This window comes from Gouania willdenowi, chromosome 17, assembly GCF_900634775.1.
Source record: "Gouania willdenowi chromosome 17, fGouWil2.1, whole genome shotgun sequence".
NCBI classification, from domain to species: Eukaryota; Metazoa; Chordata; class Actinopteri; order Blenniiformes; family Gobiesocidae; genus Gouania; species Gouania willdenowi.
This window is the reverse complement of record NC_041060.1, coordinates 3,501,116-3,527,885: the sequence shown is the minus strand read 5'-3', so window position 1 is coordinate 3,527,885 and position 26,770 is coordinate 3,501,116. Positions and strand designations below refer to the sequence as shown.

The following is a 26,770-nucleotide window of genomic DNA, read 5'->3' as shown; positions in this document are numbered from 1 at the left end:
AAAAATAACTCTGTATTGACTCCAAAAGCGCACAAATTGAGAGGGAAAATACACAAAATGACAACAAAAATCAACAAAATACCTCCATAAACACACAAAACAACATAAAAAACATATACCACAAGAGAAAATAATACAAATTGAGAACAATCACATATATGTGGCTCTCGCTGTGATGAAAGTTGCCTATTTCTGGACTTCTCTGAAATCATTCTTCATGATCTTCACCTTCTGTTACCAACCACAGTCCTGGAGGGCTTCAGTCCTGCGCCGTCATGTTATCAGTCTATGTGCAGAGCTTCACACATCATAAACAATTGTGCAAAACGAGGAAAAACTACCTCCACTAACCCCACGAGCCAAAGATCTACACCATCAGGCAGAGTTTTCATTTTTCTCTCTTTATTATTTTATAACAATTAATCTTACACTTTCTTCTATAAAACCAGATAAAAGAGTAAGACATTATATGTTGTTTTTATAAACGTACACACACAGCCCTCCAGAGGACTCACAGCTGCTGAGGCAGTGTTCCAAGGTGAACTATGAGCTGCACACACACACACACACACACACACACACACACACACACACACACACACACACACACACACAGCACTTAATGTTCAGCTAACAAGCAGCTACTCATAACGAGGCTAATTATAGTGAATTCAGAAGGGACGACAGTCAGTCACCCCGTCCATGTTGCTACACAACCCCAAAGACACACACACACGTGGAAACACAAAGGATCAATCAATCATGTCTAAATGTGTAATATTTGTAGTGATTCAATGTACCAATAGATTGAGGTTTGTGGGGTCATGTGAGGTCAAAAAAGTGAGATCAGAAACATCAAAGTCCCACCTTTCCCCCCTAGAGGGTACCAAAGACCAGCCACCAAACACCAGAGAGGTCCCCACAAAGATGGAAAGGTCCTCCAGGGACAGGAAGTGTGTCATTCATTAAAGGGATCCTCCCCACTTTTCCAAATTTGGCCTAAAATCTTAGCAATGTACTTATTAGAAGATCTATGCCTAATAAAACACATTATTTTTGCACCATATTAGTTTTATTAACTTTTAAAAATGGGATTACTTTACAGTTCTAGAGCCTGTGTTCCTCCATCTTGGAATCACGTGATCGATGATGTCACAAGGCCCCACTGCCTGTACACATCCCATTGTTTTCTAATGGAGTGAAACATTCATTTAGATCATTTAGCAGCTTTTTCAGTCAAAATGACAATTTGTGCTGCATTAGTTGCTCTGAATAATCAGGAGAAGTTAAAGATGTCGATAATTCTAATAAGCTAATATACAGAATGACAGAACCATACCAACGACAACAAAAACATACAAAATGGTAGAATAATACACATAAACAGCAAGAATACTTAAAATGACTTTATAAAAACTTACAGAATTACAGCCAAAAACACACAAAATAGATCGTAGAACACAAAACAACAATGAAAAAATATACAGAATAAAAGAAAAATATACAAAACAACAACAATAACACACAAAATAACAAAATAAAAACTACAACAACAACATAAATTGGCAGAACAACACACAAGAATGCACAATGACTCTCAAACACAGGCAAAACAACAACAGAAACACAAAATAACAATAGAATAGCGCACAGTAAGAACAAAATAAATACCAACGTATATACAAGACATAAAACAAAAGCACACAAATGAACTCAGAAACACAAAACAACAAGTATATGGAATGATTGAAAAATACAAGCAAGAAAAAGCAAGAATACAAAAAAAAAAAATACTCTTAAAAACCTTTTTAAAAATACAGAAAAATATAAAAAATTACAACCAAAAGTACCCAAATTAACATAAAAATGCAGAATGACAGAACAACACACAAAACTACAACAAAAACACACAAAACTACAACAAAAACACAGAAAATAACTCATAAAACACAAAACAACAAAAATATAGAGAAGTAAAGAATATTTCACAAAACAGCCACATAACCATCTCTGGAATGGATGGATGGATGGATGGATGGATGGATGGATGGATGAATACATCTTCCCTCTACAATATGGCTTTTCTGAGACACATTATGACACACGTGTGTACACGTAAATAAAGTTGAATTGAATTGAAAACAATTAACAAACACACACAAAATGAGATAAAATACACAAAATTATATCTAGAATAATCTACATGACAACAGAAAATATAAGAATTGACAACAGAAATGGAAAAAATGCAACAAAAACAAAAAAATAAAATAGAATACTGTAATAAAACAATAAAATAAAATACAAAATATGATGATGATGATTTGTAATAATAATAATAATAATTTGATATTATGATTCATTACCTTTTACTCATTACGCAACCATTGTCCTAATAAAAAATAAATATTAATAGTCAAACATATTTACTTTTCAGGTCTTTTTTATTAGATATTTAATACATAATTATGTCTTGTTTCGTGTGTGTGTGTGTGTGTGTGTGTGTGTGTGTGTGTGTGTGTGTGTGTGTGTGTGTGTGTGTGTGTGTGTGTGTGTGTGTGTGTGTGTGTGTGTGTGTGTGTCATTGCCCTGAGCTCTTCTTGGTGGATTAGACGGAGGGGTTGGGAATGAGATTCTGTGTTAAATACATAAAATACACACATTTTATTACTATTAAGTATTAACAGACAGAGCAATCCATCCACAGAAAAGATCATTTCCCAGAACAAATACAACATGTCTTTTACTGTTAGCGCTAAGGTTTTATCCCACATCATAATAAAATGTTTTGAACGTGAGTTTGTTTAGTTTATAAAGTTAATGAATAATAATAAAGAAAACCTTGAATATGAATGCACATGGTGTGAACTGTAGGAATCATTGGAGCCTGCTGCCCTCTAGTGCTGAATACACCCTCACTGACAGTCTTTTGTGACGTTTTGTTAATCTATATTAATATATATCTGTGTATTATTGTTGTCATTTTGGGTGTTTTTGGAATAATCTTCTGTATTTTTGTTGTTATTTTTGAGTATTTTGCTTTCATTTTGTGTGTTTTTTTGTTATTTTGTGTGTATTTGGAGTAACTTTGTGTATTTTTGTTGTTGTTCTTAATATTTTTATCATCTTTTTGTGTATTTTATTGTAATTTTTTTGTATTTTTCATGTTATTTTGTGTTTTTGGAGTCTTTTGTGTTTATTTTTGTTATTGTATTTAATATATTTATTTTATTTTTGTACAGTTTTGCTATTGTTCTGTATATTATTTTGTTATTTTTGAGTATTTTTGTTGTCTTCTTGTCTGATTTTGGAATAACTTGGGAACTTTTGTTGTTATTTTGAGTTTTTTGCATTCATTTTGTGTGTTTTTTGTTATTTGGTGTGTTTTGTGTATTTTTTTTATGCATTTTTGTTATTTTTTTTGTGTATTTTTGTGTTCATTAAGAAAATGTTGTCTCTTTTTATTATTTTGTGTGTTTCTGAAATAATAATTTTTTTATCCACCTTTACAGTGTTCATTCATTTTGTTGACCAAATCTTTTTTTTGTAGTTTTTGTGACAACAACTAAACTATGACTAATTAAAAAAAATACATGTAAACAAAAACTAAATCAAAATGAAACGTTATTCTTGTCAACTGTGTATTTACTACTGTAAAAAAAATTGTAAATCAAAAAGTTGGAAGGAAACCCAAAGCCAAAATAATACTCAACACAAAACAACAGCAAAATGCACGTCAGCAAAAACAAATGATGTACCCAGAAAAACACACTAAACAACAGCAAAAACACACAAAAAGATTCCTGAAATACAGAGAAAAAAACAACCACTTAAAAAAAACAAAATGACCCCAAATACACAACATGTATAAAGAATATGACACAAATTGGCTAAAAATGCACAAAATGACAGGAAAAAAAACACAAAAATGCAGCAGAATTTACAAAATGATTTTAAAAATCACAATAAAAGTCAACAAACAAATACAAAACTATCTATTGTTTCCTGTGTTAATGCTCAGATTGGTCATTATTCTAAATCAGGGGTGGGCAACTTCCACACTGCGGAGGCAAGAAAAATGTGTTTGTCTGATGGAAGGGCCACATTATCAACATTCATGACTCAGCGTTTTAGGCATTAACACAGGAAACAACAAAGAGTTTTTATACTCATTTTGTGTGTTTTTTTTTGTTGTCCTTTTGTGTATGTGTGTATTTTTCCTGTAAAGTATATGTTTTTTGGAGTCATAATGTGTATTTGTGTTGTCATTTAGCATTTGTGTATTTCTGTTTTTAGTTTTGCTTGTTTGTTGGTACTGTGGGTTTGCCGAGTCCTTTTTTGTGTTTTTGTCTACTTTTGTTTTCATTTTCTGTAATTTGGTGTATCATTTTGTGTATTGTTGTTGTTGTTTTGTGTTATCTGGCATAATTTTGTGCATTACTGTTGTCATTTTGTTCATTTTTGTAGCAGTTTTTGTAGTATTTTCTATATTTTTTTCTTGTTTTTTTACTGTGTTTTCCTGCAATGTTGCTATTCTTTGTATTTTTTAAAAATGTATTATTGATTTTGATTTTTATGTATTTTCTGTCATTTAGTACATTTACTTTGGGGGCCACATAAAATTAAACCGAGGGCCGTATGTGGCCCCTGGGCCCCCAGTTGCCTATGTCTGTTCTAAATGCTGACATGAATGTTGATAACGTGGCCCTTAGATCAGATACAACCACATCTCTGTGGCCCTCGCTGTTGATTATAGTTGATTATCACGTGTTACAGTAGAAAACTTTTGGGTTTTCTAAAAAAAACAAAGTGAAAGCAGTTGTTTTTTTAAAGCTTGTGTCTTGTTGAAAAACTCGACCTTCTTCTTCTGTATCATTAAGAATGAGCACACGGCCTTCCCCTCCTCCTCCTGCTCAGTGAATGTCAACACTTTCAGACTCCCACAGATTAACCCAGTGGTGCCAGTCAGCCACAGAGCAGTGGGGGGGCGGTACGGGTTTAATGTTTAAGCTTCATACCTCATGCACACATTAACCAAAGCAAAGCAAAGGCTGGTGTGGGACACACTGGGAGAGAGAAGCAGACTGAGCTCAGCACTGGAGTAAGTTTGAACAATTTTTTCTAATGAAGTTTCTAACTTCATTAGAAAAACTAGAAGTGAACTGTTTCATGTGTTGTTATGTAAAGCAGATGATCACTATCACGTTTTTCCTTCTATAATGAAGCTGCTTCACGACGAAAAACCATCAAGTTTGACTAAAGTCGTGTTTTAATGGATTAGAAACGTGTCGCTTCAATGTAACCTTAAGAACATGATATTATCAAGCTGGGATTGGTGACCTTTATCACAGAAATGTGATTGTATCTGATCTGGGGGTCACGTGATCAACAATATTCATGTCAGCGTTTAGAATAATGACCAATCAGCACATTAACACAGGAAATAACAAAGAGTTTGTGGGTTTTTGGAGAAATTTTGTGTATTTTTCTCTCATTTCTCTCATGTTTTCGGTTTCATTTTGTGTATTTTTCTCTCATTTTGTGTGTATTTGTTGTTGTTTTGTGTTTTTTTGTAGTCATGTAATTTATTCTAGTTTTCATTTTGTTTTTGGTTTCATTTTGTGAGTTTTCTTTGTCGCCATTTTTTATATTTGTCTATCATTTTGTGTGCTTGTTTTGTATTGTGATTTTCTTTATCGCCATTTTGTGTATTTTTAGTGTCATTTTGCATATTTTTAGTGTCATTTTGCCACACAACGACAAACTCACCGCGGGCGCGCGCTCGTGTGGGATGCGCCAGCGTTGGGGGCCGCTGCCCCCTGCCAGGGTCCGGCCCGGATTGCCTTCCTTCGCTCGCCCTGGCTGTTACCCTGAGTACCCAGCAGACCTCCCTCCTTCCTCCACCGCAAATTGCTTCCCAGAGCGCCCAAGTTCAGAGATATGATATTTATAAACCCTGTGAGAAATTCCTTCATAAAATGTAAAAAGTTCATAGGATTAAAATTCATGGAGAGGTTCTTTTATCCAGACTTCTGGTTCACCATTCATCTCCATTTGTTCTAAGAACACTAACAACATAGTATTTGAGGTTTTTTTTCCCAAACTCACCAGAGTTTTAGCCTCTGAAAAGTCACTTTAGTGACACTTTTAAAAACGGGCTGTTTTGGGGCCTTCATCCATATTCATGAGTGGGCGTGTCTGTAGACGCAGACTTCATGACTCGCTCTTGCGAGAGTGATCAGTGATCACCAAAGCGATTTTCTTTTTGCTATCTACACACCCTTGTTACTGTTTTTAGCCAAAAAAAAACTACACATTACCGTAAAAGACATGGATATTTAAGAGGCTATTGTGATTGTGAGTCCGTCTCAGTGGTTCAGGGTGTGTGTTTATCACAGCAGCAGCAGTAGCAGCAGCAGCGGAGTCAGTCAAGCTGCTAAGTCACTTTCTTCTCCTCCTCATCTCTACTAACTACAGGAATAGTACATTTAGGGTGATAATCATTTGTTTTCTCCAACCGCTGCATCGCACTGTGTCACAAACACGTCAGATCGTGTCAAATGTACGATGCGATATAACGGCTACTAAAAATGAAACTGTTCCCTTTTCAACTGTAGAAAAACTTCCCCTTTAACTAGCTCATTTAAAACATGTAGACTTTGTTGACCATGCCTCTTAAAAGAATCGGAATTGAAACCGGAATCGTTCAAATTCAAATGATGCTCAACTCTACTCATCGTGTAACCGTCCAATCATCTCTCTACCTTCACAGATCTTCTTCAGTAAATTGTTCCTCTTCTTCAATGATGTCCAAGCCCGAGTCGGGCACACCGAAGCCTGTGTGGGTTACACACACCCCCATCCCCACATCAGACACAGTCAGTGATGGTGGCTGTGACTCTGTGAGCTCTCCGCCTTCCACCATGAAGGACACCAAAGGCAGCCTGAAGGACCGACTCAAGGCCCTCCTCCCACCTTCATGGACCACCGACACCAGAACACACACCACTGGAAACACCACCAACAATGGAGAACCCCATGGAGTTCAGATCCTCCCTAATGGGACCAGGGTGAGTCCTCCCGTCACCCCCATCCTGGAGCGCAGGAACTGGGAGGGATCTGAGGGAAGCTCCAGCCACAACTCTCACAAACCTTTGCTGAGTGACGCGTACCATCAGGAGGACTCGGTGCTGAGCAGCATCCACGCCGCAGAGCTCTACACCGAGAAGATGGCGCTCTACCAACTCAAGTACTCCTACCTGAAGTCCTGGCCAGGGTTGCTGCGGCTCCTCGCCGGACTGCAGCTCCTCTTTGGGGGGATGGTCTTTGCCTGTGTCATTGCTTACCTCCAGAAGGACAGCGAGTGGTCCAACACCTACGGACTCTATAACGGCGCCTATAACAACGGCCAGGGTCCGTCTGGGTATAGCTATGGTGGTCCCATGACTCCTTTTATTCTGGCGGTGGCTGGGATCTCCTGGATCCTCACCCTGTGTCTCCTGGTGGTGGGGATGACCATGTATTATAGAACCATCCTTCTGGAGTCATCTTGGTGGCCCCTGACCGAGGCCTTGATCAACGTGGCCCTCTTCCTGCTCTACATGGCGGCGGGGATCGTTTACCTCAATGACTTGAACCGCGGCGGGCTGTGCTACATGACCATTGGCGTTAACCCCATCCTGTCCAACCTGTGCCGGGTGGACGGGGGCCAGATGGCAGGGACGGCCTTCATCTTCATCAACATGAGCATGTATCTGGGCAGCTTCCTGGTGTGTCTGAAGATGTGGAGGCACGAGGCTGCACGGAGGGAAATGCACAACTTTGAAAATATGGTACAGTGGATTACAATTTAGTCAATCATCCCTTTCAAAATAAAAGCCAAAGAGCACTTTTTGATGAATGTGATGATCTGATCTAAGGCCACATTATCAAACGTTTGTGCGTTTTCTCAGTTTTTGTTGTCTTTTGTATATATTTCTGTTATTTTTGTCTTTTTGTCATGTTTGTGTTAAGAGTCATTTTGGAGAAATTTCTCCCAGTTTGTGTGTTTTGGAGTTATTTTGAACATTTTTTGTGGGTGTTTATTTTATTTTTCAGAAACTACAATTACTTTATTCATTTTTGTTATTTTGTTTATTTTGTTGTTTTGTATATTTTTCTGTTATTTTTGTTCATAATTTTTTTGTCATTTTGTGTATTTTTGTGTATAACTGCCGTTATTCTTGTGTGTTTTGTTGTCATTTTGTGTAGTTTTGTACATTTTTGTGTATAACTTTGCCATTTTGTGTTGTTTGTTGACCTTTGTGTAATTTTGTTGATGTTTTATATATGTTTCAGTTATTTTTGTATGTATAATTTTGCAATTATGTGTATTCTGTTGTCCTTTTGTGTATTTTTGTTAATATTTTGTGGTATTTTTTGTGTATAATTGTTGTTCTTTTGTGTATTTTTCTGTAAATTTGTGTATAATTGTTGTTCTTTTATGTATTTTTGTTCTTTTGTGAATATTTTTCTCATTTTGTGTGTTTTTTTTTTTGGAGTCATTTTGTGTATTTTATTTTAAGGGCCACACCAAATTAGACCGGTTGCTCATCACTAATGTAGCTAATGTTTGATAATATGCTGTTGTTAGCAAGCCAATAGCATGCCGTTACCGTCCCAGCAGCATGATCAGCGTGCCGTTAGCGTCGTGTTAGCATGCCATTAGCGTGCCGTTGAGGCCCAGTTCAGCCCATCAGCACTCAGAATGCAGCAAAGTGTGTTTTTATTTACTTTGTTCACATCCTTTGTACGAATACGTTGCCAGAAATAGATCAAGTGAAGCACTTCATTGAAAAGGCTTGACTTCAGGGTTATAGCTGCATCCAAAACTGCACTAAGTGGCTATGTGCACAATACTGTGATGTATTTAATCACAAATACAGATAATATTAATAATAATGTGCAACTTAATGTAATGCACATCCATCCCTCCATCAGCTGTGAAACAAACACCTAGAGCACTGTATGGCAGCAGCTGGCAACCTATGGAACTTATTTAGCACTAAACCCATGAAAGCAATCCACTCCTTGTCTCCGACTGCTTTTTAAAGTGACACAAACGCATTAACACAATCAGTCATCAGTGTTTGTGCTCTGCCAGCTGTTGGCTCAGAGCTGTTCACCTCATCCATCTGTTTTATTTTATGTACTTTTGTGTATTTTTCAGTTATTTTGGGGTATTTTTAGTCATTTTGTCTATTTCTGTTGCTGTTTTTCTGTATGGTTTTGTCATTTTGTATATTTTTGTCTTTTTTTGTTGATCTTTTGCATATTTTTCAGTTATCTATTTTGTCCTTTAGTGTTGATATTTGTATATTTTGCCCTTATTTTGTCTACAATAGTTCGTTCATTTGTGTATTTTTGTTGGTTTTCTATATTTTTTAGTTATTTTTCTGTATACTTTTGTCATTTTGTGTATTTTTCTTTTGTCCTTTTGTGCATTTTGTTCATCATTTGCATATTTTTCAGTTATTTTTGTGTCTATTTTATCCTTTTGTGTTGATGTTTGTGTATTTTGCACTTATTTTGTGTATTTCTTTGTTCTTGTGTGTATTTTTCTGTTGTGTTTGTGTATTTCTTTTGTTCTTTTGTGTATTTTTGTAGGTGTTTTGAAACTTTTTGAGTATAATTGTTGGCCTTTTGTGTATTTTTCTGTAAATTTGTCTTTTTGTGTATGGAGGAACTGAGGGCGACGGATAAAGCTGTTCACCTCATCCATCTGTGGTATTATCACCGTATATATCCTGATTTAAATGTCTTACTGAGTTATCTGTGTGTATGTGTTTTTCATTCAGCCACTGGAATCGTCTCGTCAGTCTCGTCAGTCCATCCCACCAACGCCTGAAAAACAGAAGCACATCTCATTTAGAAAAGAAAGCGATGATCTCGTCCATCAGCGTGTTCTACGTCCTGATGTCACAGGCTCCACCTCCTCCACTGATGTGAAAATAATTGCAGACTACATCATGTAGGTTCATCTTTTAACCAGAGACATGGCAACTTTTATCACCAAGTGTCTATTTTTGTTGTCTTTCTTTGTAATTTTCTGTATTTCTGTATGATTTTTGAGTCATTTATGTGATTGTTTTGCATATTTTTCTTAACTTTTGTTTTGGTCTTGTGTGTTTTGGACTCATTGTTGTGTGTTTTTGCTTTCAGTTTGTGTATTTTAGGTTGTCCTTGTGTGTATTGTTCTGTAATTTTTTGGAGTCAATTCTTGTGTATCCTCATTGTCGTTTTGCGTATTGTTCTCGGTTTTTGTGTCACCTTGTGTACTTCGAAGTAGTTTTGTGTATTTTTGTCGTCTGTGTGTAATTTTCTGCTGTTTTGTTCATTTTTGGTGTCATTTTTGTGCATGTATATTATTGTTTTGTATATCTTTTTGTATTTTGGAGTGCTTTTAGTGTATTTTTCCTGCCAACTTGTGTATTTTTGTTGTCCATGAGTCTATTTTTTGTTATTTGTGTATTTTGTGGAGTAAATGTCTATTTTTGTTGTCATTTTGCATATTTCTGTGTATTTTGTCTTCTGTATTCTTGGAGTAGTTTTGAGTATTTTGTTGTCATTTTGTACATTTTTTTTCTATTTTGTGTAATTTTCCTGTGTGTATTTGCATTAATTTGGTGTATTTTGTATTTTCCTATAACTTCATATGCTTTTTGGAGTCAGTTTTTGTTGTCGTTTTGTATATTGTGTATTTTTTGTAGTTATTTTCTGTACTCTTAGAGTAATTTTGTGTGTTTTGTTGTTGTTTTGCACATATTTCTGTATTTTGTGTAATTTTTCTGTTTGTTTTCGCAGTAATTTTGTGTATCTTTTTTTGTCATTATGTTGTATGTTATTGTAGTAATTTTGTGTATTTTTTCCATTGTATTTTGTATTTTTCTGTAGGTCTGCATGTGTATTTACTTTAGGGGGGCCGCACACAATCAAACAGAAGGCCACATGTGGCCCCCGAACCACCAGTTGTCCGTGCGTGCTTTAAACTGTCTGTCTGTCGTCTCTTTGCAGAAAATATCCTCAGATCTCTTGTGTGGAGGAAAGAGAAAAGTACAAAGCTGTTTTCAACGACCAATACCAAGAATACAGAGATCTGCACAGGGACCTGGGCCACGCCCTGAGCAGGTTCTCAGAGCTGGATGTGATGATGAAACAGCTCCCCACACGAGGAAAGAGCCCAGAGGTGAAGAACGACTATCGCTCATCATCATCAGCCTCTGTTAAATGATAACATCTGTGTTTGTCTACAGGAGCAACAGAGAATCCAAAACATCTGGAAGAAGTTTAATCAGAAAAAGAACGTGAGTATTTAGTGATAGTGTGCATTTTAATGGCTGTTTGAGGGAAAATGTTGTTTTTTTTAATTGTAATTGAATGTTTTCTTTCCAGGATCCAAGTTTCCTGGAGAAAAAGCAACGCTGTGACTACCTGAAGAACAAACTGAGCCACATTAAAAGACAAATACGAACCTTTGACCAACAAAGACAGATGTAACAGCTCAGTCTTATTAGTTATTGTTGAGTCAGTGGAGGAACTATTTATGTTGTTTATCAAGTGTCTTTTTTCATTGTCGCTTTCAAAAGGAAAAATGTCAAAATAAAATGTTTTTTGAGTGACTTTTTGTTTATCCCTTGACCTTGACCTTGATCACATGACCTGGCTTTGCTTTAGAAGATCTCTGGAATACAAAGGTGCAGAGGATGGGATTAATAATAGATAATGACTATGTGAAAACATATAGAATGAGAGAAAATATAGAAATTGACAACAAAGATATACAACAATGACTCCAAAAACATAAAATGACAGAACAACAGGCAAAAAAATACCCAAAATGGAAAAAAAAAATATACAAAATTACCTCAATAATGCAAGATGGCTATACAAAAATACATTAAAACAAGAAAAATGCACAAAATGACTCTAAAAATACACAAGATGATGACAAAAATTCACAAATTACAGAAAAATATATAAAACAGCCAAAATAAACCACAATAATGAGCCAAAAAACAACACAACAAGAGAATTCTCCAAACACGTACAAAACCACAGAAAAATAAATAAAACGAACAACAAAAGTACACAAAAATTCTCCAAAAATACACAAGACGACAACAAAAATACATAGAATACAAAAATACACAAGGAAGACTCCATAAACACATAAAATGACAGAAAAAAGGCACACAAAAAAACACCAAAATGCCAAAAAAGCACAAAATTACTCCCAAAACTTGCAAACATGTACAAAACCACTGAAAAATAAACAAACAAACAACAAAAGTACACAAAATTTCTCCAAAAATACAAAGGACGACTTAAAAAATACATGAAATTATTATTATTATTATTATTATTATTCTCTTTTGTTCTCTCTCTTTTTATTACTTGTCATATCTTTATATACTCCTCAAAAGGATGTTTTATTTATTTGAAACATAAAGCAAAAATGCCTCGTAAAAAATGTATCACAAAAAAAAATACATGAAATACGTGGACAAAAATACACAAAGATGACTCCATAAACACAAAACAACAATGAAAACACATAATAAAGCATTCATTGTTTCCTGTATTAATGCTCAGATTTGCTAAATGCTGATATTGAATGACGACGAACTTGAACTCTTATTTTGAAAGGAAGTGGTCTGGTCAGTGAACAGGTGTGTGTGTGTGTTTGTTCTGTTCACCTGTTCGTCCCGTTATTGCAGCAGTTGTAGTAGTAGTAGTAGTTGTAGCAGTAGTAGCAGTACTAGTAGTAGTTGTAGCAGTAGTAGTAGTACTAGTAGCCTGTCTCTGTTAGAGTTACAACTCAGACACGTTTAAAGACATAAAGGAGGACTTTACTGTTCAAAGGAACTTATTATTTATTGATATTAATATTTTACATCTGCTGAGAAAACACGCGCCCAGGGCCTCGTCAGTGACTCAGCGAAACATTGACCTGTGTGGTCGGTAAGTTTCGATTTCTGCTTAATTTCATTTAAGTTTAAAAGTTTAATATTGTGAACTATTCTGCCTGTCTTAAGTATTATTTGAAATGGACCCTAATAAATTAATCAACAACTTATACAATATTTATTTTATTTTGTAGGTATTTGGGGTTTCCTGCATGTAATTATCTGTGGCTTTGCTAAAAAACATTATTATTATTATTATTATTATTATTATTATTATATTGTATATCAGCTTTCTCATGACACCACCATTACGGACATTTGTCAATATTCATGTACACAAAAATATTAGTACACATCATGGCGAACATGTAATATATTGGTTTATATTAGGGTTGCTCTTTGTATTGATACAATATATCTCGATACTAAACACTACGATGTACATCGCAATATATAAAAAAATAAAATAAAAACCATGATTTAAAAAAAAATTATTTTAACATTTTTATTTAGATTGATACAATAATCGCGCTGGAAAATATCACTACATATCACATAAAAATACATAGAATGACAAGAAAATGACACCAAATGACTCAAATAGTCAAAATTACGATAAAAATACTGTATGTGATAAAATTACAAAAATACACAAAATTACTTCCAAAACACATAAGTACATGAAATGCCCAAAATCACAACAAAAACTCACAAAACAGCATAAATATACAATATGACTCCAAAAACACACAAATACATAAAAAGAATTATAGTAAAATATACAGAAAAATATATATGACAACAAAATGACACAAAAAGATTTCCAAAACACATGTAAATACACAAGATGGCCTCAAAAACACACACAATAACAGCAAAAACTCACAAAACAAGATAAAAAAAAAACCACACAATTACAGAAAATACACCAATCAACAACAAAAATACACAAAACAACCCCAAAAATACTCAAACTGACTATAAAAATACATTAAAAATGACAGGAAAATATGCAAAACAATCACTAAACTTTGTTCATTCCTATATTAATTTTCTGATTGGTTTTTATTCTAAATACTGAAACTATTGTTAACAGATACAATCACATTTTTGTGGCTCCCGCTCAGATAAAAGTTATATCTGTTATACTATATATGGTTTAATAAAATGTGTACATTGTGGGTTTATATACCAATATTTCTTTGCATATTATTGATCCTTCCTCGGCCAATGGGAGTGAAATGATGGTGTGTTGAATAAAAACAGTTTAAATGTGTTAAATCATTACTTCAGACACAGATTTACCTCATGTATGTTTATTATTATTTCTTTTTCTTTCTGCCATGGACTAAATATGAAAAGTAAACCCACAATAATCCCTGTGTCTCAGAGATGTGTGTCTGCAGTAAACATCACGCATGGCTTCCCCAGCCTCTCTCTAATCTGCTGAGTGTCTGAATTATTTAATCCTGCTGGGTTGAGTTCCTCCAGTGATGAAGTATGGGTCAGTGATACTGGAGAAAGGTTCACAGATGTTCTGAACCAGAAATACTTCCATTTAGACCCAGTAGCAGAGAACATGTGGTGGGAGGAGCTCTGATCAACTTTATTATTGATTTATTTACTTTCTCAATACGATCTCACAGGGAAGCGTACGAAAAAGGATTAGGATTAGGGACACTGAAAAAAACACAACAAGGTCCAATATATATATATATATATTTAATCATTATTAATGTTCTGAGGGAAACCATTCAGAATTGTGTTATTTAAATCAGAATTATGAAGGAAGTGGGAAAAGAAGAAAAAATAAAATGAATTCAGAGATTAAAGTCATGAATCTAAGAAGTGAAATGAGAATTTTGTGATTAAAATCAGAATTTAGCGGGGAAAAAAGTCGGAAGTTGGAATTTTGAGTTTAAAGTCAGATATCTGAGATTTAAATCAGAATTCTGAGAAACATAGTCAGAATTCTGTGATTAAAGTCAGAATTCTGAGGATAAAGTACAAATTCTAGATTTAAATCAGATTTCAGCAAAAAAAGTCAGAATTTTGAGATTAAAGTCATAATTCTGAGATTAAAATCAGAATCTTGGGATTTAAATCAGAATCCTAAGGGAAAAAAGTCATAATTCTGAGATTAAAAATAATCCAATTCCATAGTGATTGTCCTGTGGTTGGTGACATTGTTATATTAATGGTTTTCTGTTGTCTCCTCAGTGATCCCTCCCACCATGTACGACCCTCGCTACTATGACAGCCCCCCAGTGTACAGCCCCCCCTACAGCACCACCTCCCACAGCCTCTACCCCCCGAGGAGCATCCGTACCCCACTGAGCCACCACCATGCCCTCCCTGCAGAGTCCTACTACGTGGAGGGGAAGCCCCAGCACTTCTACCGCTGGTTCTCACCTCCTGGTTTGGTGAAAACCTTCAAAGGGGCCACGGTACTCATGTGCTTCCTCATCTTCGCCTTCGTCGCTTCCACCTTGGTTTGGGACGTGAACGGCTTTGGCTACGGGGGCTTTAACTCTGGGACTGGTAGTACTGGTGTTGGGTCCCTGACTGGGTACTACGGGGGCAGCTACGGCTACGGTAGCTCCTACATGACGCCACAGTCGGCCAAGGCCGCCATGATTTCTATGGCCACCATCAACTTCCTGGTCTCACTGGGCTTCCTGGTGGGGAGTTTCTCTAGGTCACGGGTCATGAGGGGATCCAGGTTCTACCTTTCCATATTCATCTGTGACATCATCCTAGCGGTGCTTCAGGTGAGTCGGACTCACACTAACGTAAGAGCTTTACCCAGTAGATATGTCAGATAGATGTTCTCTTCTGGAAGAAAACATTTGTACATGGAGTTTTCTGAATGTACTTAATCTATTTTTAATGGGATTCGTGCTGGCAAACCAATGGTTCTCATTAAATATTGAGAAATCCAAGATGGTTGCCATTCATGTTGCCAATTTTGTGTTTTTTTGTTGTCATTTTGTATGTTTTTGTTGTAGTTTTGTGTTTCTGGTGTTATTTTGTATACTTTTCTCCAACTTTGTGTTTTTTTCTTGTCATTGTGTATTTGTGCTGTTGTTTTGTGTGTTTTTTGGTGTCAATCATTATATTTTTCTCTCATTTCGTGTGTTTTCGTTGGAATTTTGTATATTGTTCAGAGATGTTTATGTATTTTTGTCATTATTTTGTGTGTTATTGCAGTCCTTTTTTTAACATTTGTCAGTTATTTTGTGTTTTCTTGCTATTTCTGTGTTTTTAGTGTGTTTTTGGTGTTATTTTGTTAAATTTTTTTCTCCTTTTGTGTGTTTTTGTTGGCATTTTATATATTTTTCAGAGATGTTAATGTATTTTTGTCATAATTTTATAAATTTATGTCATTTTGTATATTTGTCAGTGTCATGTTTCCTGACTTATTTTGTGTGTTTTTAAGACGTTTTTGGTGTTATTTTGTATATATTTTTTTTCATTTTGTGTGTTTTCATTGGCATTTTGTATATTTTTCAGTTATTGTGTATTCTGTAGTCATTGTGTGTGTTTTTGGAGGGCGGTTTCCAGTTTCTGGCACCTTTATTTTGGGGGGTGTGGCCTGAAAAGGTTGAGAACCACTGCTTGAGAGCATCATTTTTAATTTGATAAATCCATAGTGTCGGCCTCATTGATCAATAAATCCAAGATCATTTGCTTGAGGAGAAAAGATGTCTGTAATCCCGACTCTCTCGTGTGTTCCAGGGCATCATCGACATCATCTTTGTGATCGGAGTGAACCCCATGTCTCAGAGCTCACAGAGCATGCTCTACAACCCAATGTTGATGATGTGCCAGAACGTCCAGGGCACCCCCAGCCTCAGTGCCAGCGCGGGGGCAGGCTTTCCTGGGGGGTACCCCATGTACAACCAGTACCTTCACCACTACTGCTACATGGACCCTGAGGAGGTTTGAGGATTGGATTACACAAGCTAGCTAACATTATTCTCACGCTTGAGTAATTTCTGTGTAATTTTCGTTGTTTTTTATGTATTTTTCTCTCATTTTGTATATTTTTTGGAGTCGTTTTTTTGTGTATTTTTGGAGTCTTTGTTGTTGGGTTTTTTATGTTTTTCGAGTTATTTTTGTGTATTCTTGGTGTCATTTTGTATGTTTTTTTTACGTTGTTTTTGTTTGGGGGGATCTGCATTTTTTGAGTAACTTTGTTACTGTTGTGTGTCATTTTGTATGTGTTTTGGAGTCATTGTTGTTGGGGTATTTGTTTTACATTTTTGGAGGTATTTTGTCATTTTCTACGTTTTTGGAGTCATTTTTGTTTTGGTTTTTTTTTCATTTATTTGGAGTCATTTTTGTTTTGTTTTTTAATTTTTTTGAGTCATTTTTGTTTTGTTTAATTTTTTGGAGTCATTTTTGTTTTGTTTTTTAATTTTTTCTGAGTCATTTTTGTGTATTTTTGGTGTCATTTTGTGTATTTTCTGTCATTTTTGTGTTTTTTGAGTCAATTTAATTCATGTTTTTGTCAATTTGTCATGATGTCTTTTTTGTTTTTTTTTTGTGTATTTTCCTATCATTTTGTAAGTTTTTTTGGAGTCCTTTTGTCGGGGGGTTTTCTGTGTATTTTTGGTGTCATTTTGTGTATTCTCTGTCATTTGTATGTTTTTGTGAGTAATTTTTGTGTTTTTTTTTCATTTAGTATGTGTGTTTTTGATTGACGCTGAGCTCTGTCCTCAGGCGGTGGCGTTTGCTCTGGGGCTGATGGTGGTGTTCGTGATGTCCTTCTCTGCTTATTACGCCTACAAGACCCGCAGCAAGATCTACCGTCACGGAAAGGCCAACATCTACTGGGACCAGCCTCTGGTCAGGCCATCAGCACCAGACTGGGTGAGACATTAGTCCAGTGTACAGGTTACTGGTTTAGTGTGCAAGACAGTGTTCATCCAGAAAGAGACAGGAAACCTAAAAGCTAAAGACGATATAGAGCAGAGATAAACAAACACCAGTTTAAAGACAAAAAGGACAGGGCTGACCTTTTTATTTACTGAAAACATTGATAATACGCCACAAAAGTCCTGATTTAACTCGTGTTTCACATTCAAAAAATTAATAATGTGAGCCAAGGGTCACATTATCAACATTCATGTCAGCATTTATAATAATGACCACACTGTGCATTACCACAGGAAATAACAAAGGGTTTTTGAGTGTTTTTGTTGTATATTTCATTTGTTTTGCGCATTTTTTCTTGTGATTTTGTATATATTTTAATCATTTTGTGTTTTTCGGTATCATTCTTGTGTGAATTTGTTGTCGTTTTGTACATTTTTCTGTCATATTGAATTTTTGTTGGAGCCGTTTAGTGAATTTTTGTTGTCCTTTTGCATATTTTCTGTCATTTTTGTACATTTATGCTATTGTTTTGTATATCTTTTTGTATTTTTGAGTACCGTTAGTGTATTTTTGTTGTGCTTGAGTATATTTTTCTGTTATTTTGTGGTTTGTGGAGTAAATGTCTATTTTTGTCATTTTGCATATTTATGTGTATTTCGTCTTCTGTATTCTTGGAGTAGTTTTATGTGTTTTTGTTGACATTTTGTATGATTTTTGGAAATATTTTAGTTATTACGTTTTTGGAGCCATTTTAGTGAATCATTGTGTGTTTTCCGTAATTTCTGTGTTTTCGTGTCATTTTTGTTAGTGTTTGTCATTTTGTATGTTTTTTGGAATTATTTTTGCATTTTTTGAGTCTTTTTTGTTGTCTCATTTGAGTATTTTCTGTCATTTTGTGTATTTTTCTGTCATTTTGTGTATTTTTATGTCATTTTTTATGACTTTTGGAAATATTTTAGTTGTTTTTACATTTTTGGAGCCATTTCAGTAAATATTTGTTGTCCTTTTGTGAAATTTCTGTCATTTCTGTTTGTTTTTGGAATTATTTTTACATTTTTTGAGTAATTTTTGTTGTCCATTTGAGTATTTTCTGTCATTTTGTGTGTTTTTGAAGTCATTCTTGTGTATTTGTCTGTCATTTTATGTATATTTTTGTGCATTTACTTTTGCCCATGATCCCATCCAGTTGTGTCATTTTGTGTATTTTGGTTGATTTCTGAACATTTGTGCAGCAATCATTATTAACGTAATAACGAGGAACATGACACGCCTCCTAAATGCAGTTCAGCTACAAACTGGTGAACCTTCTTATCGCTGTGTTACTTTCCCAGTCCTGATACAAACCCACTCACCTGTTGACTCACGTGCCACACCTACTGTATTATATATCATCAGCTTCAGCACATCATGGTTTCACTCTGGTTGAACATTAACCAGTGACAGGAACTGGAACCATAAGAAACACCAGTACCTGACAGGAAACAGGTCAGAGGTCTGTTGTAAAGTCATTCATTATCATTTGGTTAGAACACACACACACACACACACACGCACACACACACACTCATTTCTTTATGGGAGTGTTTTACTGAGGAAATGGTTGAGGTTTCGTTTCACTTTAGTTTCATTAGTTTCATTAGTTAGAGTGTATTCACTTTTAAATATATAAAATCATTTGTTGTATTGAGTTTTTAATGTAAAATACATTTTCAGATGTTTTTGTTTGTGGTTTGGCTTATGAGAAATCTGAAGTTTCATATCAAGCACGGTGAAATCTGTAGTAACAACGCTTTTTTATTCTTATAATGCATGCAGCTGTTTCTGTCATTTTCTGCATTTATTTTCTCGATTTATTTTTGTTGTTTTGTATATTTTTGTTTTGTGTGTATTTCTTGCATTTTGGGTTTTTGGAGTCATTTTTGTGTATTTTCCTCTCATTTTGTGTTTTTTGTTGTCAATTTTGTGTATTGCTGCTGTCCTTTTGCACATTTTTCTGTCATTTTGTGTGTTTTGGAGTAAATTTGTGTTTTTGGATTCATATTTGTGTTTTTGTTGTCAATTTTGCGCATTTTTGCTGCCCTTTTGTTGGTTTTTTCTGTCACTGTGTGTGTTCTTGGAAACATTTCTGTGTTTTTGTGTGTTTTGGAGTAATTTTGGGTTTATGGATTCATTTGTGTATTTTTCTGTCATTTTTTGTTTTTGTTGTCAATTTTGTGTATTTCTGCTGTCTATTTGTACATTTTTCTGTCAATCTGTGTGTGTTTTGGAGTAATTTTTGGGTTTTTAAGTCAGTTCTGTGCATTTCTGCTGCATTTTTGTGTGTTTTTCTGTCATTTCTTTGTTTTTCTGTCTTTTTGTGTGTTTTTAGATTCATTTTTGTGTTTTTGTTGTCAATTTTGTGCACTTATGCTGCCATTTTGTTTATTTTTCTGTCATTTTGTGTATTCTTGGAGTCATTTTTGTGTAATGCTGCTGTCCTATTTCTCCATCTTTTAGTGACTTCTCTCTGTTGTCTTTCAGCTCAAAGCCTCTGTTGAAGAGCACGAGCTCGTGTGTATTTTTAATACTCACTGCCGACCGCTTCATGACGTGCAGTAGTTTGTACTTTCTCCTGTTTATCTGTGGACGTCTCTTTCATGAGGACGGAGGCACTGGTGTGTTGCAGAGAAGATGCTGCTCTAGCAGAGACGCATTTATTATGGATGTGGCAGCATGCATTATATATAAAAGGGCTCGGGTTGCTCGTGTGTTGCCCTGTGAATCTCTTCACTCTTCAGAGTGAGGCAGCACTAAATGATTCAGTCTGTGAAGACGACGCTGCTGCTGCTGCTCATTATTCTGTGGTAGAGAAGTCACTGCTTGGTTTAGTTTTGTGGAAAATGAAATAATAAAGTGAACAGGTCTTATTTTCATCTTTAAAAACTGGTGTTAAGTTGAGTTTTGTTTGTCAAATAATCACCAAAAAAAAATGTAAAACTGCTTTGTCATATTTGTGTATTTTTCTGCCATTTTGTGTGTTTTTGGTGTCATTATTTATGTGTTTTTGAATAATTTGGGGTTTTCAGAGGCATATTTGTTTATTTTCTGTCATTTGGTGTAGTTTTATTGACATTTTGGGTTTTTGGATTCAAATTTGTGTATTTTACTGTCTGTTTTTGGAGTGATTTGGGGCTTTTTTGTTGACGGTTAGGTTTTTGCAGTCGTATTTGCGTATTTTTCTATCATTTTGTGTTCTTGGAGTAATTTTGGGTCTTATTTGTGTGTTTTTGTTGTCATTTTTATGTGTTTCTGCTCTCCTCGTGTATTTTTCTGTCTCTGAAAATTAGACAACGAAGTGAACAGGCCTGATTTTTATCTTTAAAAACTGGTATTGAATTGAGTTTTAGACTCAAAAATAAGAAGTGTGAATGAGAAATTAGTGTTTTTGTGGGTTACAAATTATGTTTGTGTTAAAATGTGTGATGGGAATAAATTTACTTGTTCTGCATAGAATTAGATTTTAGTTATTGTTCATCAAATTGTCACAAAAAAAATTAAAAACTGCTTTTTTTTCCAACTGTGACTCCTAAATTATGAATTTCACCATCAGCCACTTTTCATTCCTACAAGCTGTTTTAACCTTTGACCCAAAGACTTTATGGAACAATAGGTTTCCTGTTCATTTTTTACGTACTTCATCAGATCACTTTCATGGCTTTACATCTTTACATCTTCACATCAGACTGTGACATTAATGCTTCTGCACTCGGATGCAGAAATAGGTCGAAGACGAGAAGTCATGAATGATGCATTAGAGTCTGACAAAAGATTGCAGGAGGCAAACCTTCTATGTCAGTCTCTTATATTATATGGATTATAGGTTTCTGAAGTCATTTTTGTATTTCTGCTCTCCTTTTGCATATTTTTCTGTCATTCTGTGTGCGTTTGGTGTCATTTTGTGGGTTTTTTGTTGTTATTTTGGGTTTTTGTAGTCACATTTGTGTATTTCTCTATCATTTTGTGTGTTTTTGTTGTCATTTTTGTGTATTTCTGCTGTCCTTTTGCATATTTTTTTGTCATTCTGTATATTCTTATGCTTTGTGTGTTATGAGTTATTTTGGGTTTTTTAGGCATTTTTGCTGTCATTTTACGTGTTTTTGTTGGCATTTTTGTGTATTTTTCTGCTCTGCTTTTGTGTATTTTTCTGTAATATAGTGTATTTTTGTTGTCACTTTGGGTTTTTAAAGTCATATTTGTGTATTTTTCTGTCATTTTTTCCAGATGAGTCACGTTGAAGACTCTCAGCAGGCGCCGACTCTGGTGGTGTCTGAGCCATCGGCGCCCGACTTGCTAGCAGAGAACAGCACCGTCTCCTATGGCAACGGAGCGGTCAGCATCCACAGTGAGAAGAAGAACTGGAGCAGGAGGTGATGAAACAATAACGATGCTTCTGTACTTTACAAGTTACCTCCAGTGGAACACTCAACAAAAAAATGTTTAAAAAATGATATTTCACTGTCGATCTGACTACGACAGTGTTCTAGGGCCACGTTGATGTTTGTTGTTTTTTTTAGACATAAAATAAAAAGCTGTAATAGTACAAGCATAAACTTGTTACATAATATAAGAAAAAAATATTATTATTACAAGAATAAATGTCAAATATAAGAATAAACTTGTGGTATGAGAAAAAAATAATTTTACATGGAAAATTACAAGAATAAGCCTGTAATATTATGTTGAAATAAAAAATTATTACAAGAATAAAGTCGTAATTTTACACGAAAAAACTTTAAGAACTATAAGAAAAAATGTGTATTATCACATGGAAAAATATGAGAATACATTTTATTACATTATTACAAGAATAAGCATAAAATATTACAGGAATAAAATATTACAATGAAAAAGGTTATAATACAAGAATAAAGTCATAATATTATGAGAAAACAATTGTATTAGGAGAAAAAAAATTGTAATATCACATGGAAAAGTAAATAGTCTTACTATTTCTAGAATAAACTTATATTATGTGTGTGTGTTCTCAGCGTCCCTGCAGACAACAGGGCGGAGCCTTTATGTCAGGATAGCAGCTCCTCAGATGAGCTGCCCAGCATCAGAAAACCTCATCATCATCATCGTCATCATCACATGAGGAAGGACTGGAAGAAAGACGGAGAGCCTAAGGTGATGGCTGAGTCCCAGTATGAGACTGGTTACACCACAGGAGACACTGGGAATGAGCTGGACCACGACTGCAAAGATCACCTCTACAGGTGGGCCACAACCCGCTGGTTTCTTACACACACTGTACACTAAAGGTCCAGAGAAATGCACACATTTACAACAGAAATACACACATTTACAACAGAAATACACACAATTACAACAGAAATACACTAAAACACAACAGAAATACACACAATTGCAACAGAAATACACACAATTGCAACAGAAATACACTAAAACAACATAAATACACACAATTACAACAGAAATACACACAATTACAATAGAAATACACTGAAACACAACAGAAATACACACATTTACAACAGAAATACACTAAAACACAACAGAAATACACTAAAACACAGCAGAAATGCACACATTTACAACAGAAATGCACACAATTACAACAGAAACACACTAAAGGACAACAGTAAAATATAAATACACAAAATGACAATAAAATTTACAGTGACTACAAAAATACACACAAAGAACAAAAAAATGTACACAGAACATCAATAATACACAAAATGATTCCAAAAACATAAAGAAATGAATGAATAAAAATATACAAAGCGACTACAAAATACACAAAAAGAACAGAACATTTTTAGAAATACCATTAAAACTACATCAATAATACACAAAAGCACTGATTACACACAAAACAACAAAAAAATCATGTCATACATACAAAAAATTACACCAAAAAAGTTTACCAAATGACAGAAAAATGCACAAAATGATTTTTAAAAAAAACCACCAAACTACAACAAAAACATTAGTTCTATCTTGTATTAAAGCTCAGATTCTAAATGCTGAGATGATAGAATGCTGATATGTCGTCATGGAATCACGTACAATCACATTTTCTGTGATAAAAGCCTGGAATAATCCATAATAAAAATAGTTTCCTGTGTATGTAACTAATCCTGGTGTCCAGGCTGTATCCAGAGATCATTTCTGACGAGCAGCGTCGTGACTATAAAAAGGAGTTTGAGGTTGACCTGCAGCGCTATAAGAGTCTGTGTTCTTCCATGGACCACCTCAGTGATCACATGATCAAACTCAGCAGAGAACTGGACACACTGGAGGAAGACTCCATCAGATACCAGGTACACAAACAAACCATCCCTACTCTAGTTTCATATTTAATTATTTATTATTTTAATAGAATTTAGGATTTATTTTGAATATAGTTTAAGAGAAACTGTTTGTAGAACACTGAGTGATGATGTCATTTCCTTTCCAGGAAGTTGCTGATGAATACAACAAACTGAAAGAGCTCAAAAGGGTGAGTGGATTAATAGGAATTAATTATCCCTCTGTTTGTATTAAGAATGTGTGTTTTTGAAGTCGATTTTGTGTATTTCTCTTGTCCTCTTGTGTTTTGTCATTCTGTGTGTTTTTGGTGTAATTTCTGTTCATTAGAGAATTCTGAGTTGTTGTTTTTTTCATTTTATGTGTTTTGGGGGTCATTTTTTGTATTTTTGGAGTCTTATTTTGTACCGGTGTTTTGATTTTGTTTATTTCTGTCGTTTTGTGTGTTTTTGAGTAGTTTTTGTGTATTTCTATTATCCTTTTGTGTGTGTTTTTGTTTGGAATTTTAAACATTTTGTGTATTATTGTGTCATTTTGTGTGTTTTTGGAGTACATTTTTTGCATCAGGGTTTTGATTTAGATTTTTTTTTCTGTCATTTTCTTTTTTTGTGTATTTTACTTTTTAATCTTTTTGTGGCTTTTGTTTATTTTGTGTGTTTTTGAAGTTATTTTTGATTGGGGGTGTGGGGTTTCTGAGTAATTTTTATTTGAGAGGGGGTTTCTGAGTCATTTTTGTCCTTATCCTTTTACGTGTTTGTCATTTTTGTGTTTTCGGGTCAATTTTATTTATGTATTTTCTGTGATTTTGTGTGTTGGGCTCATTTTTGTTTATTTGTCATTGTGTGAGTCAATTTTTTGTATTTTTGGAAGTCTGTTTTGTACCGGTATTTTGATTTTTTTCATTTTGTGTGTTTTTGAGTCATTTTTGTGTATTTCTCTTGTACTTTAGGGTTTTTTTGTTGTTTGCTTTTAGTCTTTTTGTGGCTTTTGTTGTTTCTTTTGTGTATTATTCTGTAATTTTGTGTATTTTTGGAGGGGGTTTCTGAGTCATTTTTGTGTATTTCTTTTATCTTTTTCTGTGTTTGTAATTTTTTGTGTTTCAGGGTTTATTTTATTCATGTATTTTCTGCGATTTTGTGTGTTTTTTGAGTCATTTTCTGTGTACTTCTCTTCTCCTTTGGGGGGTTTTCTTTTTTAGTCTTAATGTGTATTTTTGTTGTCTTCTTGGAGTCATTCTTGTGGATTTTTGTATTTCTTTAGAAAGCTGGGTGTCCTGACAGGAAGTTAACCTAGATTTAGGACCAAAGTGTATAAGTTTGTCACATTATTACGTTACATACAGTAGGTTTGATCCTAACAGATTAACAGCTGAAATACAGAATAGGCTCAATGAGCACTTTGGATGCTTATTAAAACTAGCAACATAAAGAACAAGTAGATCTAGTATTTCCTGGAGAGGGCATATCTGATATTGCACTTTGTCTAGTATGAAAATGTCATTTATGATGGTTATTTACAATCGGCTTTGTTACTCTCTGCAGACGGCCGACTACCAAGCCAAGAAGAAACAAAGTAAAGAACTGCGGCAAAAACTTTTCCATATCAAACGTCTGGTCAAAGTCTACGACGAGGATCTTTGTTAGACCGCTGGACCTTTATTAACTCCGCCCATGAGGTCATGTTTTTATATATTTGTTTGTTTGTCTGTTATGTCGGGTAGGTTCCTCAATTAGCCCACCAAATTTCATCTGGATTGGATCTGGATTGTGCATTTCATCGCGATTTTCCCCCCAAAAAAATTGTGCGTGTCCATACATTTGGACCTACTGTATGGTTATTAATCATGGTACCGTGATCAGGATCAATGATTCTGATAACTGACAATATCTGGTAAAGAGGAGATTTGGCACTTGGCAGAGTTTTGCTGTTTTTACAGCCATATTAAATTAAGTGCTGAATAAAACCCATGCGTAACGGCATCAAAGAGTAAGAAAATAGCGTTACGCATGGCACAGCATAAAAATGGATATGTGTTTTTTTCAAGCCAAAATGCATCTATTGGTCAAAAATAAGACTGAAAATGATTGGAATCAATTTGACTGACATATCACAGTTACCCACTTGTTCCCAAACCTGTGGCACAGCGGGCTTTAGCCTAAACTTTTTTTTGTTGTGTATCTTTGGCCTATGAATTATTATCACCAAAATTGTTGTAGTTGATGTCCACACATTAGTTGAATAATTCCTGCCTTTGTAGCCTTCCCTATTGAGAATTGGCGTTATAATTTATGTAAATCTCTGGGGATTTTTTAGGCGAACTACATATTTCTGTATTTAAGACAGGATTTATTGTTACTCAGTATCATTTATTTTCAAAATTTCACATCAACTGTAACCACTAAGGGTCCCAAAAATATTTGCCATGTAGGTCATGTAAAAGCTTTGAAAAACGTTATTTGTTATGGGTATGTGATTTTTAGAAAAAAAAGAGTCTGGGGCTTAACAGGTTAACTATTTCAGGTACAGCAGATGTTTTTATATGAAAATTAATGAAGATTAAATACACGTAGGACCAATATAATGTAAATGTCTGTTATAAGAATTCAAACGTCCACCAGTGTGTTGTGGTACAT

At 34.7% G+C, this 26,770-nt stretch overlaps 2 protein-coding genes across 2 annotated transcripts; both read left to right on the top strand.

Annotated features, from left to right (window-relative positions):
* Positions 1 to 4,952: 4,952 nt before the first annotated feature.
* On the top strand, positions 4,953 to 11,657 carry LOC114479450 (MARVEL domain-containing protein 2-like). The gene is made up of 6 exons (XM_028473131.1): positions 4,953 to 5,101; positions 6,773 to 7,832; positions 9,837 to 10,009; positions 11,053 to 11,224; positions 11,292 to 11,342; positions 11,431 to 11,657. Exons 1-6 carry the CDS (start codon positions 5,022 to 5,024, stop codon positions 11,533 to 11,535), a joined length of 1,641 nt encoding a protein of 546 aa, XP_028328932.1. The 5' UTR covers positions 4,953 to 5,021; the 3' UTR covers positions 11,536 to 11,657.
* Positions 11,658 to 12,763: 1,106 nt separating this feature from the next.
* LOC114479077 (occludin-like) lies at positions 12,764 to 26,767 on the top strand. The gene is made up of 9 exons (XM_028472534.1): positions 12,764 to 12,999; positions 15,165 to 15,715; positions 16,683 to 16,886; positions 17,670 to 17,819; positions 22,086 to 22,231; positions 22,853 to 23,080; positions 23,980 to 24,151; positions 24,289 to 24,330; positions 25,679 to 26,767. Exons 2-9 carry the CDS (start codon positions 15,179 to 15,181, stop codon positions 25,778 to 25,780), a joined length of 1,581 nt encoding a protein of 526 aa, XP_028328335.1. The 5' UTR covers positions 12,764 to 12,999; positions 15,165 to 15,178; the 3' UTR covers positions 25,781 to 26,767.
* The last annotated feature ends 3 nt before the right edge of the window (positions 26,768 to 26,770 follow it).